Here is a 14,695-nt window from a genome sequence, read left to right as displayed (position 1 = left end):
AAACTAAATCAAGAGGGAGGTTTATCTGTGAATCTTGTTGCTGCTGAATGAAAAGTTTTCTCAGAGGAAAAACACTGAAAAAAATAAAACTTAAAGGAGCAATATGTAACTCTGACAGTAAGCGTTGTAAATGGGCTGCAGTCCAAATTCAAAACATTCATTTTACTACGTTTCTGCTTCTGGAGTTTATCAGAAATATGCACGCTTCCTGTTTGTCATATCTTGTTTGACTTAGACTTAAGGCCCCGTGTACACATATCGTTTTTTACTGAGCGCCAGCGTCTTTTTTCAGTTGTTTTCAATGAGTAGAGAGCAGAAAGCGACCGCCTGGAGAAAAAGCCCAATGTCTTTTTTTCGAGCGCTCCACGTTTATGTACGGCCACTCGAGCAAAGTTGAACATTTTTCAACTTTTCAGAAAGGAGCTGTTGAAAGACGTCTCTCTTGGAAAAGAAAGGGCTGCTCCATGTGCAGCCAATTTATTCCCTCAGTAAACATTTTCCTAACGAGTTTATGGTCTCAATCTCTAGTTTCAAGTCTTCTCTAGAGTCGATGCTCACACAGGTCGCCATGCGGTGGACATTGAAGCTTCAGTGTTTAGCCAGCTCTTCATCGATCTGTAAACCTCTCTACCTCTCTAAGGTGGCGACATGCACAACGTAAATCAAGAGAGTGAAAGATCAATGCATCAATGCATCAGTCATTAGAAATCTCCTGAGACGCCATGCAGTGTTAAAGTCTGAACAACAAAACGACTCAACTAAAGACTATTGAACCGTCACCTTTTGGGACAGACTCTCTGCTCTGTGTTCTGCTGCCCCGTGTGGCCGGACGGCGTGCTGACGGCTGTACAGAAAGCCGTCTCCAGGTAGCTGAGTGGTAGCGTCCTGTTGACGGGCCGGTGGATCTGAGCCCCGCTCCACCGGGTCAGGGCGGCCCGGCTGCCCACGTAGAAGTGCACAAGAGCGGGCAGAGAGTCGAAGGCCTCGGTCTCCAGGCTGAACTGGATCCTCGTGTACGTCTCACTGGACTGAAGCACCGCCCGCCTGACCAGGAGGTGAAGAGTCTTCTGCTCCCAGTGGCTGGTGAGGACGAAGTCGCCCTGACTGGACTGGGAGTCTCTGATGAGGAAGTCGCCATGGTTACCGACCAGGCTCTCTGACACCTGAGGAGACATTTTAAACTCACCGGGTTATTAAAGTTAGGAAATGTAGTTATTTTAATAGAACTACAAATGAAACAGGAAGTGCAAAACAAAAATATAGATGTGGGCGTGACGTCAGACGGAGGGAGCGGTTTGAGAAAGGCCCAAGGTGTGAGTGTGTGTGTGTGTGTGTGTGTGTGTGTGTGTGTGTGTGTGTGTGTGTGTGTGTGTGTGTGTGTGTGTGTGTGTGTGTGTGTGTGTGTGTGTTGAAGGCTGACCTCCCAGGGGATTGGTCCGTGGTACCAGGCGTGGCTCTTCAGGTTGCTGCCGCTCAGCTTCAGCTCCTCCTCCAGCTGCTTCCTCAGCGTCTCCGTCGGCGGCTCCAACCAGAACTTGTCTTTGGAGAACTTGAAGGTCATCACAGCCGCACGATCACACACACACGATCACACACACACGACCACACACACGATCACACACACAAACACAGCAACACACACACACACAGCACAAAACCTTTAGCTCATTTTGAAGCATTTTCTGACGTTTGGTTCAAATCCAAACTGTTGTTGCTTCTTTAAAACAAAAACGTCTCTTTCAAAAGAATAAAGAAAGCTGCTTTAAAGGGTCGTCCTCTGAGAAACAAAGCATTGTGGGTAAATCGGCTCAAAGTGCAGCCCTCTCAGCTCTGTTAGTGTGTGTTTTTGTGTCGTTTGATTGGGGGGGCGATGGGGGACGAGGAGGGAGGACGACAGCTCTTGCATTCCCACACTGGCATCCTCACTGGCGGCACCAGGGGCCCCCCGAGACCCGGACCCATGCTGGAGTCTATGCCTTGTTGCCGTGGCAACGTGGGTCATCACTCAGCTGCGCTTTTGTATGACCCGTCTTCATACAAACAAAACAACGGAGATACTGTATATCAAGAGTTTACAGCAACGACGGGATGGGAATGCTTTTGTTTGTAACACACACCACACACACTAAAACACACACACACTAAAACACACACACACACAAACACACACTCGTTACATTGGTGACATGTTGTTTTGCTTCTCCCACCCCTCTCTTTCTGACAGAATGGTTTGTCCCACTGGAGGTGAATCAGGGGCTGGGCAGCGGGCCAGGACCACTTCACAACAAAATAGGAGAGCGTGTGTATGTGTGCGTGTGTATGTGTGTGTGTGTGTGTGTGTGTGTGTGTGTGTGTGTGTGTGTGTGTGTGTGTGTGTGTGTGTGTGTGTATTTGTGTGTGTGTGTGTGTCTGTGTGTGTGTGTGTGTGTGTGTGTGTGTGTGTGTGTGTGTGTGTGTGTGTGTGTCTGTGTGTGTGTGTGTGTGTGTGTGTGTGTGTCTGTGTGTGTGTGTGTGTGTGTGTGTGTGTGTGTGTGTGTGTGTGTGTGTGTCTGTGTGTGTGTGTGTGTCTGTGTGTCTGTGTGTGTGTGTGTGTGTGTGTGTGTGTGTGTGTGTGTGTGTGTGTTGTCGGAGGTAAAGACCTGGAAGCTCCTGATGAAAAGCTTTAATTCCATTAGCATTATCATCCAGCGTTTCTCTTTTCAGTGTTTGTCGAGTATCCCATTAGAAGTCAATGAACTGGAGATTCCTCTTTTCCACTTTTTCCTCGTTAAAATCGAGGACGTCGCCACCGTGATCGAGTTAGAGCCCTTTCAGTGAGGATCACACAAACAAGTTTTTTTTTCAACCCTCGCTAAAAGTGGAGACGATGCTGGGAACAGGAAGTGCGTGACGAGAGGAAGTCACAAATAAAGAAGATTAAAGTGTTTCATTAAAACAGATTTAAAGTCGCGTTCAGAATGAAGCTCACCTTCACATATTCTCCGCTGCTCTCCGTCACGTCCTGCAGACTGAAAACAAAAGAAATATATATCACCAAACTGAAACAAAAATGACATTGTGGTGTTGGCATGAGTTCAGACAACAGTAGATATTACATTCTGAGATCTGTCAGATGTTTTTTGGTTTATTTAGGACCAACATGCCGATCCAGCAGTAAGGACTTCGAGCGACCTCAGCGACGGTATTCAACAAACGGAGGTCGTGTTTTTCCTCGTTCCTACTCCAACATCAAACGGCACAACAAGGCACTGTTTCCCTTAAAGCAAAGATCTTAACTGCTTCTCCATGAATCTGCTTTCATCATTTTCTGCCACCAAAGTTTGCAAATTCTAAACATCATAGAGAGCTGTCTCCCCCCCCTCCTCTCACTCAGGTCACCATGTGGTGGACTCTGAAGCTTCAGTGTTTATCCAGCTCTGCATGGGTCTGTAAACCTTTCTGTGTTCTAACCTCTCTCCATTTTTCAAAAGCATCTCCAATATTGATCCTAGTTTGAGCACGTTTCTGCTCGTGGAGCTTATTAGAAACATGCAGAGGCACCTTTTGCATCAATAAATTCTGAGTTTTGTTGCCATGCCAACGTCATCCGTTTGAACTACTTTTATTTGGGTGACAAACTAAACTTCTTCTTCTGGCATCTTTGCTGTGTTTCAACTTCTTACAGTCTGAAATCATTGGTAGCTTTTAATTCCAGTATCACAAAGAAGCTTTGGCTAAACAGCACATTTAGATTCTCAAACCTGACTCGAACCTTGTCCGCTTAAACAGAACAACAATTGTTCTTTGTCCCCTCTGGTCAGCTGGTCCTGCCTGACCGCCGTACACTCGGGGACTGGCACACATCGATGGCACCATCCCAATCTCCACACTAAAGCCTGAACACTAAACCTCTCGTGACCTTCACTAACCTAACGGCATGCAGTGCCCGAGTGTTTGAGTTCAACAGGGATGAAGATTGTTTCAAAATGAAGATTTAGCAAAACATTAAAAGTGTCAGGTCACCATGTGGTGGACTCTGAAGCTTCAGTGTTTATCCAGCTCTGCATGGGTCTGTAAACCTTTCTGTGTTCTAACCTCTCTCTTCAAAAGCATCTCCAACACTGTGTCTCCCTGTAGTCACAGCGATGGAAAAGAAGGTCACTGCTGCATGATTGAGTGGTAAGAGTTTACAAAATGCTTTTCAAGTGTTCACAGAGGAAATTAGGAAATTCTGAAGAAGTCAGATGCCTGGTAACACAAATATGTTCGAGGCAACAAACAGATGTGTTGAGTAATGATTTGGTCAGAGTTTGACAATAATCTCCCTTTCATTCTTGTATTAGGCCGTGGTTTGGGGTCAGATTTGATTGACAGGGACGTCTCTATGGTGACACAACAGCTGTGATCAGAGTCGTATTGTGCTCTTTAAGATGTTAGGGGTGGAGAAATGTATGACATCAACTTTTTCCAACAGCTCAGAAAGAACAGGAATAAATTGGCCAATGTTAGCCAGCAGGTCGATATCATATGAAACCGCCCCATAGCGAGCAAGAAACGCTTCATACTGCTGCACGCTAGAAAAGTTATCAGTCTCTGTGTCCACCTACTGACGAGGAGACGAGCGCGGGTCGTTCTTCTACAGAATGTAATATTTGAAAGAAAACCCAAAAAGGAGGAGATCGTGGATTAACGCTGATGACCCGTTTGTTTCAAGAAGCATGCCTTTCTTAGAATCACCGTCCTTTTTGCAAGTATGTGTACAGACAGATTATTTGTTTTTAGTGTTTGATGCTACAGACTTAGCTTGGTTGTTTTAGCTTTGAGACTAAGGGCGCACTCACACTAAGTCGTCCTGTATCGTGCTTAAGCCTGATCGCACCCCTCCCCATCCCCCCGCTGGCCTGCACTCACACCGCTCCAGGACTAACCGGGCCTGAGCACGGTTACCTCTTGTACATAACGTCGTAATACAACACATGCATGTCTTTATGTGATCATGAAACGTGCTCAGTTTACAGGACAGGACTCAAAAGTAAAAATAAAATGGACGCGCAGTCGAGTCCTCGTCCTCACATTTGAGAACATGACGGCTACTTTACTGACTTTGTGTTTTATTGTGAGTCATGTTAGTCAGATACAGAACTCTTCGGGATTTCTCCAGAATGAAAGCTGTCCACGTCGTGTTCCCGTGCTCCTGCATGAACTGTACCGTGCTGAATCACCTCTTCAAGTGTGCCAGGGCCAAAGGAAGTGTGCCAAATGAACTGGACTTTAGGCGCAGTAAGGACTGCCTGGTGTGAGTGCTCCGTTATTTAAACTGTTTGAAAAGGAGAATATGTAACATTTAAAGAAGTAGTCTCAGTATGTAGCAGTAGCATTAGTAGCATTAGTAGCATTAGTAGCATTAGTAGTAGTAGAGTTGTGTATCTGCCCGTCCTGTTGCATAACTCTCTGACAGCAGAAGTGAGTAAATCTGACACCACCCAGCAACGGCCTGCAACACAACAACTCCACTCCAGGGAGGACGGAGAAGAATGTCTGTTTTTTAACAACTACTACAAAAAAAAAGAACCTTCTGATGTCCATCAAGTGATCTCACCGGCTGGCTTCTCACCAACTCAGACGGCTCGGGGAGTCACAGAACTCGACGAGGGGATCACAGAAGCTTCAAACTGAAGTTAAATCAAAACATCCTGAATGTAAATGTCTGTCGGCTCTGTTGTGTTTCTGTCAGTCTGCATGTCGACGGCTTTTTTTAGGGCCACTCTGCTCTTTCTCAACGTGCTGCATATTTCTGTGAGAAACTTCAGGGGAGGTGACCTTTTGTTCCCATCACTAACTCTGAGGGCACACGCACACACACACACACACACGCACACACACACACACACACACACACGCACACACACACGTGCACGCACGCACGCACGCACGCACGCACGCACACACACACACACACACACACACACACACACACACACACACACACACACACACACACACACACACACACACACACACACACACACACAAACAGATGTGAACGCACCAGTAAAACAGACTGCATGAGAAAAGAATCAGCAGCTATGGTTCACTATGGTTTTGTGTTTCCTCAGGCCGTTCTGTTTGTCCTGTGATTACAGAATAATTATTGAATTAACAGAAGGACAACAGGACGTGTAATGAGAAGCGCTGTATTGACAGGAAATGTGATTTATTGGGATCATGAAATCACTTCCTCTCCATCATGAGAAAATATCTTACAACATTTTATCATCTGGTTCTCGTTGAGTACAACACTATTCTTTCTTCTTACATGAGCAGCTGATCTAAATCCTAAACTTCCAAAAAAGAATCGGATCAGGGATACAAACGGCTGAGCATTAACTTTGTTCTTAGATTGTTGAGCTCAGAGAAAAGTCTGACTATACTTTCATGTTGAATTAAATCTGTAAGTACTCTGACGTGACCAGACCAGGAAGTGTGACTTTAATTACAGCCCGACCGATTCATCGTCCAGCCGATAATATCGGCCGATATTAGCATATCCAGTGACTATCGGTATCGGCTAATTTATCGCTGATATTACTCGATTTATTTAGCAGTCAAATTGCATTTTGTTTGAGTTACATCTCTGTCACCAGCAGAGGGCGCTATATGGACTACAACAAACATCATCACTCTGCAGAGAGTCAAGCGGTGATTCACATTCATGCTTCATGACCACAGAAACTGTCAGTGGGTCTGTTTTACCTTTCTGATGAAAGTCAAGGTTGACCTCAGAGACCACTTCTGCTCTGAGGGAAATGTATAAACTGGAAAACACAACTGGCTGACTCACCACCACAGAAGAAACCACATCAGGACAGATCAGGTCCGTCAACACCAACAACACTCCACAAAGCAAAAATATAGGACCCCACTACTCGTGGTGATTTACAGAAAGACGTCCTGATAAACTCTGTTTCTGTGAGAGGGAGGCTACACTTACAGGACCACAATTCAAAGACCTGAACCACCAGAAGGTGCATAAGGAACCCCATATTCAACAACCCCAGGGCTGGTGTAGACCTCCACCCCAAAACTACCTGGTAGAGAAGAGCTGTTCATATGTGACAGCGCCCCCTAGAGACCTGGATGACCACAAAAGAGCAATTAAGTAAATTCACATTCCATATAAATTTCCCTTTTTGTCCAGATATTAAAATTTAAAGATTTATGTCATAATAATACTACTGACTATCAAATATCATGTTGTTGACCCTTCAAGGCCACCATCCATATCATCTAGGCTTTAATGTACACTGAACAGACTCAGGGAAAATCAGGGCTGCATTATTTGCATTTTTATTGCCGGTTAATCTCATCATTTATCCCTGAGAAAATATCCATCGTAGTTTCCCAGAGTCCCAAGCCAGGATCAAAATCTTTATTAGGTCTCTCTCTTGAGCATGAGACCCCCCCTCCCCCTCCCCCCCCCATGCATGAATGATAGAAACTGAGAACACAAGAATAAAGTGAGACAAACATCTCATATCACCGTCCTCAAAGAGAGCACAAGATCAAATTCCTCCTCTTATGTAACAAGCAGTCCAGTCCAGTATCCAGCATAACACACACACACACACAACACACACACACACACACACACGCACACACGCACATACACACACACACACACACACACACACACACACACACACACACACACACACACACACACACACACACACACACACTGACTTCAAAGTTGTAGTAAAAATTTAACTGAGCTGCAGGTTTTTTTTTTATGGTCTAATCTAACCTGAAACATGTGACTGTTTCCGGTCATCAAACAAACTAACCTGCAGGAGAAGTTTATAAAAGTTCACATTTAAACCTTTAACTGTCCCACTAACAATCACTAACGTGACATACCGAACATTTCTCCTCTGACGGTTTGTTTTGAAGAGATGCAGCGCAGCTTCCCCTCCCAGTTAAACCAGTAAATACTGTCTCACCTCCTCTCTCCCTCCACACAAACCCAGTTAAACCAGTAAATACTGTCTCACCTCCTCTCTCCCTCCACACAAACCCAGTTAAACCAGTAAATACTGTCTCACCTCCTCTCTCCCTCCACACAAACCCAGTTAAACCAGTAAATACTGTCTCACCTCCTCTCTCCCTCCACACAGCGGGCAGACACACAGCTCAAGTCCCCGACTTCTCCCATCTTCTCCCGGACACTCTGACACACAAACTGCCGCTGACTGAACCAGCTGACTGACTGAAGCGAGCAGGCAGGGAGCTACTGCGCATGTCCGCTCCTACAACCACTGCTGTTTACTCGCTCTATGAATATTAATTTAAACATGATCCGGGACTGTTTACTGTCGAAAAAGTCAAAGTGTGTATTGCTGTAATATTCTGAGATTCTAACTGGGGCTGATAAATGCAAAACAAAAATACAAAATGTGAAACACGTTTACAAAGCCTGGAACATTTTGAGTGTAATAAAACAAAAAGTACAAAAGCAAAACACTTTTACCAAAGACCGAGCACGTTTACATCTCAACAACATTTCCAGACAGAAAGGGAATGTGCATAATCACTGGAAAACTGCATGTCCCCTCAGGGCTTCCATCGTTTTTAATACCTAAATAATATCCATGTAATAAATATCTGTTTATTAAGAATAAACAATAATTATTATATTTATTTTATTGTTTCAAGATTCTGAAATTTTAAGATAGTTTTTCTTTTCTATTTTTTCTTTTGTTTTCATTGTTTTTAGGACGTTTTTAAGTGATGATCAGTAATGACATCATCCTCTAAAGAAACCTGCAAACCTCTCCTGAATTCAAGTCTCTCTTCATTTATAATAATAATAATACATTTTATTTATAAGCACCTTTGAAGACACACAAGGACACTGTATAAGAATCAACATTTAAAAACAGCGATGGATAAAAACAGCATACAATAAAGAAATGAAATGTAGGACAGAGTAATTACAGTTAAAGTGTCAGAGTGAGGAGGCGATCTTGAACAGACGGCTTTTGAGTCTGGATTTGAAGATGGGGAGAGAGTCAATGTCAAATTTATTTTTATCCTCGTGCAGCCATCCACTTTATTTTTGTCAACAAGCTGAAACTCAGCTCTTAAAATATTGTAAAATAATAATAAAATATTTTGTGCATTGAGCACCAGAAACTTTTTTTAAAAGCTGGCTGCTTCTTGAAGGTTTTAATGAATCAGTTTGCTCACCTGTCGACTTTTTTAACTTCCTGCGAGCTGATCCCAGTCTGCGTAGCTTCCTGTTTCCCCGTGACGCCGCGCTGTCTCTCCGTCTGCTCGACCACGTGGCTGCGAGCTGATTCAGCGATCGGGTCCATCGGTACGTACAGATCCTGAGGTGAGACCACTCTGTGGCCGCTGGCTGCCATGTTCAGAAACTCTCTTGCAGGTTTTCCAGTTTCTAATAGATCCTGAATACTCGATGGTGCCTCATGGCTCTTAACGGGGTCTGAAGAAGAATCAGGCAGGCAGGTCTCAGGTGCAGAGGTCAAAGGTGAAGCCCAGCTGGGGGTCGGTTTTGCGGGTAGCGGTCGGCTGGATCCAGACCCCGTTTGTGGTCGGTCCAGGCTGGTCAGGCTGAGGCTGGAGAGAGCACTGAGCAGAGGAGAGTCCCGGACATGTTCCCCCGCCTTCCACTGACTCCCCCCCTCCCCCTCCTCCCCCTCCTCCTCCTCCTCCTCTTCTTTCTTCATCTTCTCATTCAGCCCCTTGCTGCTCTTCTTCTGCCGCTGGCTGCGGGGCACCGTGCCCACGTGTGTGTACATTTGGTTTGAGCGGGCGTAGCTGGGGCTGAGGGGGCTGGACTCCATGTCGTCCACAGACTGCTCCCTCACTGTTGACTTGGCACCGCTGACTTTCCCATGATGCTCTGGGGTCGCCTTGATGTTGGACTTCTCTGACAGGCGGCGGGTTGAAAGGTTGGTGAGGCTCCCGAACCATTTGAAACCTGCAGAGGAGGAGCTCATATTAATGTAGGGTTATCACAAACATACCAGACCGTTTCATGAATTCAAGCTGTAAATGAAGAAGAGTTTATGGTTAGAGAAAGAGTCCTTTACATGAACGCCTGCAGAAACCTGACAGAGAGGAGCAGGTCATAGTTCATAAAAAGTTTTGGATATTTTTAACACTTAATATCAGAAAAGTATGGAAGTGTTTCAACATTTGACAGCCTTCTGAAGAAGTGTTAAAATGATAAAACTTTGTAGGATTCCTGATGTTTACCACAGCAGCATGACACTTTAACACTTTTAGAGACTGACGTTCACCCTGTGATTATTTTTCAAGGTGACATATCCTCCTCCTCTTCTCAGTTTAAATAATTCTGTTTGTCTGTTTGTGTTCCACGTCGTTAACTTCTAAACACTAAATGATTTCATCTTCATTAGATCTCTGGTGGGGAATGATTCAGATAAACTTGAATGTTGTAAACATCTGTTGCCAGATTTCTTCATCTTTAAATCAACATTCTTCAGATTTATGGCATTGGACTAAATGTTATCAAATGAACCCTGACTGACAGATGCATCATTAGTTATCCATCAAACTGCAGAGAGGGATTGTGAGCCGGCCTCTAACTGTATAAAGAGAAGTCCTGAAATGGACTTTTTATATATGATCAGACATTAAAGAAACGTGCTTAAGTGCTGGCTTCTCTGACAACAATGCAGCAGCCAGTATGTCCTCCTTCTAACTTTAGATTCTGCTCCTGAATGCTCTGGATTTGTTTGGACCAGAGAAGGTAGGCGGTTTTTAAGACACCCTTGCCGACCTTTCTAGACCCGCCTCTGCCTTCTGATGAACTTTAAAGGTGACATATCCTCCTCCTCTTTTTCTTCAGTGTAAATAAGTGTCAGAGCTCCTCAAAACATGTGTGTGAAGTTTCTTGTTCTAAATCCACTCTGATCCTGTATTTGATCATGTCTATAAACCCCTCTATTTCAGCCCTGCTCAGAACAGGCTGTTTCTGTGTCTGTACCTTTAAATATGTAAATGAGCTGTGTCTGACCACACCCCCTCTCTGGAAGGGCTTGGGTGTACTCTGGTCTTTCTCGCTCCATGTCCTATTGTTTACGGTGAGAAGGCAGACTCAGAGGGCAGAACAAACACCTAGCTGTGGGAGTGTCACCCACCTGGGGGAGGGGCTACTGCCCTTTGTGATGTCATGAAGGGAAAATCTCCAAATGGCCTGTTTGAGCACACATTTTCTGAAAAGTGGAGCAGGAAGAAGACGGAGAGGATGGACTTTTCTCATCATTGGGGGGGTTTGTAGACGGACCAGAGGAACATGTTAGAGTTAGAGAAACATGAGGAAGTGTGTTTAGTTTAATATGTGACCTTTAATAAAATATATCTCAAACTTATCTTAAATCTGACACTAAAGGTCTCCAGGAGATTTTGCCCATCATGTGAGTTTGTCAGCATTTAAAATTCACAGCAAAAGCGCATCAGGTCCAACTTCTTTAGAAAGATATCGTGTATATCTTCTCTATTACTCATTAAAAAAGTCTTATCGACCTCCTGACCTACATGTTGACACAGTGTGATGTGAGATACTGAATGTAGGAGGAAATGGCTGATGACTGATCACAGGATTACACGATGCTTTCAGCAAAACAGGAAAAAACACAATCAGAGACGATTAACCCTTTAAATGTCTTTCATCCACCTGCTCACGTCTCAGTGAGATCACGTTTAAAAGTTCATTAATGACGGCCCTGCAGCTGCAAACATTTCATTTTCACTTCATCCTGTTGAACAAAAAGAAGAGTTTTCTTTGCGTGGGAGTCGTCCGAGGAATGTTTTTGTGACCTCCTCTGCAGAAACTCTCGTCGTTTCTATTCTGATCCTCAGCTCTCAGCAGGGTTTGATTATGTTCCAGCTCCGGGGACCGATTACACTCAGAAAACACTGATGGATATTTATTCCCTCGGCTAAATATAGAGCCGAGATTTTTAGAAAAAGGAGAGATGTAGATAAAAAGAGGCCAGCAGATTTCTCATTGAATATTTTTGTTCTGGCCTCATGATCTGGAAATAACTCCAGTCTTTAAATTATCAAGTTTTCCATATTTACTTGTATTTTCATTGGTTAATGTTGAAAACAATTGAAACGGTATGAAATCAGGTGTCTAAATTCATCTTAAAGGTCCAGTCAGTGAGATGTGTAGAGAGGTAGATGATAAAGTGATCTTACTATCTGATCATTAAGGAAACATGCTATGTTGAAGTGCTGGCTGGCCTGGTTTTCTCTGAATTGTCTCTGTTTCAGCCCTTTTTTAAATTTTTGCTAGCTCCAAATTGATTACTTAATTTCCCGTTAGCCTTTAGCTGTTGCTGTTTTTGCAGAAACACTTTGGCTTGTCTGCGTTTGGGTCCTCTCTATGTAAGGGAATGTGATAACAACACTGTAGTGACGTTTGGATGGGCGGCTTCAGTTATTACACTCATCCAAAAAAGAAGAAGCACAAAGTGTCAACAGTGCACGATCTCTGGGTGGAACAAACTGTGCTCCACCCAGAGAGGACTCACATAGGAAGCTGTGGCTTGGAGATATTTTTATCTCTTTTTGAGGAAACAGTAAAAGTTTAGACTTCAACATGGCGCTGAAGTCAAAGCAAGGCAAGTTTATTTATCTCGCACATTTCAACAACAAGGTCATTCAAAGTGCTTCACACAAGACATCAAAAAGCATCAAGACAGAGGAAAGAAAAGAAACATTCAAATAGAACATTTAAAAATCACTGAAATTATTAAATCTGAACATATGTTCAAATAAAAATAATTCAGATGAAATGAATTGAAATAAATGAAGTAAAAATATAAAAAGAGTTAAAAAGTTTAAAATCTTATTAAAGCTGTTTAATGAAAGGCTGTAAACAGGTGAGTCTTCAACCTGGATTTAAAAGAGCTGAGAGTTTCAGCAGACCTGCAGTTTTCTGGGAGTTTGTTCCAGATATAAGGAGCATAGAAACTGAACGCTGCTTCTCCATGTTTGGTTCTGACTCTGGGGACAGAGAGCAGACCTGTCCCAGACCACCTGAGCAGTCTGGATGGTCACTGATGTATTTTGGCCAAAGACCTCAGAACTGGGCTGATGACCTCAGACTGAGCTGAAACTAAACCTCTCGTTAAGTTTTTATTCAAACCTAAACTGACTTTCTGCTCGATTGTTGTTTCTGGCTGAAGGAACTCCAGCACTGTGATTTGTTAACTGTTCTAAAGCGAGAGCACAAACTGAACTCCAGATGCATCATGGGTGTTTTTTGAGCGTTCATAGTGAACAGTTATTCAGACTCAAAGAGCAGAAGAAGAAGAAGCAGCACAGGGAGCTGTTGTCTCTCTGCAGACGCTCTTTATCTTCTCTGAACTGGACTCGGTGCTCAGCCGGGCTGCGTCCATTCACACGCACAAAGACACGACTATGTTTCACTCTCAAAGCACCAACAAAGTGTTTGTGAGGGGGACAGAGACAACACTCACTCTTAACACTGTAAGAGTGAAACATGTGTGAATAGTTCTCTTACAGGATTACACAAACGTGCTCACATCAGACCCTGTTCCCTGACTCATCTCCCTCCATCATCATTTTTATTTATTTCACACTGATGGAAACTATATCAATAAAAGTATAAATCATTTAAAGGTCCAATCAGTGAGCTGTGTAGAGAGTGAGATGATAAAGGTATCTTACTCTCTGATCATTAAGGAAACATGTTGAAGTGCTGGCTTCTCTGACAACAATGCAGCAGCCAGTATGTCCTCCTTCTAACTTTAGATTCTGTTCCTGAATGCTCTGGATTTGTTTGGACCAGAGAAGGTAGGCGCTTTTAAGACCCCCCCCACACGGCCGTTTTGGACGCCCCTCGATTTGTCAGATATGAGAGCAGTTATCAGGTCAACAGGTGTTGCAGCGATGGAAGCGGTCAAGAGAAGTGGTTCAGATAGAAGTGATTGTACCCGACCTAAAAAGCCTCTGCATGTTTCTAATAAGCTCCACGAGCAGAAACGTGCTCAAACTAGGATCAATATTGGAGATGCTTTTGAAAAATGGAGAGAGGTTAGAACACAGAAAGGTTTACAGACCCATGCAGAGCTGGATAAACACTGAAGCTTCAGAGTCCGAGTAAAGGTTCGCTTAATTGCGACCACTTTATTAAAGTCCATAAAGTTTTAAAAACAAGATCCATGTTGATATCTGAATTCTGCCGGCTCTTCCTTTCTTAATTTTGAAAGGTCTGGTTTGATAATATATGAATACATTTTTTAAATGAACCCCTTAAACATACCACATATAAGAGCAGAGCATGGTGAAGTGAAATAGAACTTACTGAGTTTTCGTTTGTTCATGGTTCAGACCTCCTCTCACACCAACACATGGAAACACACTCTCTTCCTTTGCTTCTTCTTCCACAGTCAAAATGATCCGCTCGCTCTCAAGCAGCTCGCTCAATCTGCTTCCTGTCTTCTGAAAACAGCGGAAACTCTGCAGGCAACATTTCAAACTGTTGCACTCCGTATCGATGCAATCAGTTCACAAGAAACGTGTCCATCAGCAGTCACCGAGGACGTGTGCAAAGAGCTTCTATGATGACACAGTTTTGGACTGCAGGGTCAGAAGATGTCACAATAACACTTCTCTTTTCTGAAAGAACGAACAC

The 14,695-nt window shown here is 43.7% G+C and overlaps 1 protein-coding gene across 1 annotated transcript in view; it reads right to left on the bottom strand.

The window, feature by feature from the left end:
* LOC110004487 (SH2 domain-containing protein 3C-like) overlaps positions 1-14,695 on the bottom strand; it is a 16,744-nt gene extending 2,049 nt beyond the window's left edge. Inside the window, exons 1-5 of the mRNA XM_065952035.1 lie at positions 14,366-14,695; positions 9,226-9,982; positions 2,969-3,008; positions 1,421-1,549; positions 781-1,163 (exon numbers count right to left, since the gene is read on the bottom strand). Coding sequence (XP_065808107.1) covers positions 781-1,163; positions 1,421-1,549; positions 2,969-3,008; positions 9,226-9,982; positions 14,366-14,384 — 1,328 coding nt within the window. The 5' untranslated portion in view covers positions 14,385-14,695. The remainder of the gene's footprint in view (positions 1-780; positions 1,164-1,420; positions 1,550-2,968; positions 3,009-9,225; positions 9,983-14,365) is intronic.

Source organism: Labrus bergylta, chromosome 2 (genome assembly GCF_963930695.1).
Source record: "Labrus bergylta chromosome 2, fLabBer1.1, whole genome shotgun sequence".
NCBI lineage: Eukaryota > Metazoa > Chordata > Actinopteri > Labriformes > Labridae > Labrus > Labrus bergylta.
The sequence above is the reverse complement of the archived record's forward strand: the minus strand, read 5'-3'. Positions and strand labels throughout refer to the sequence as shown.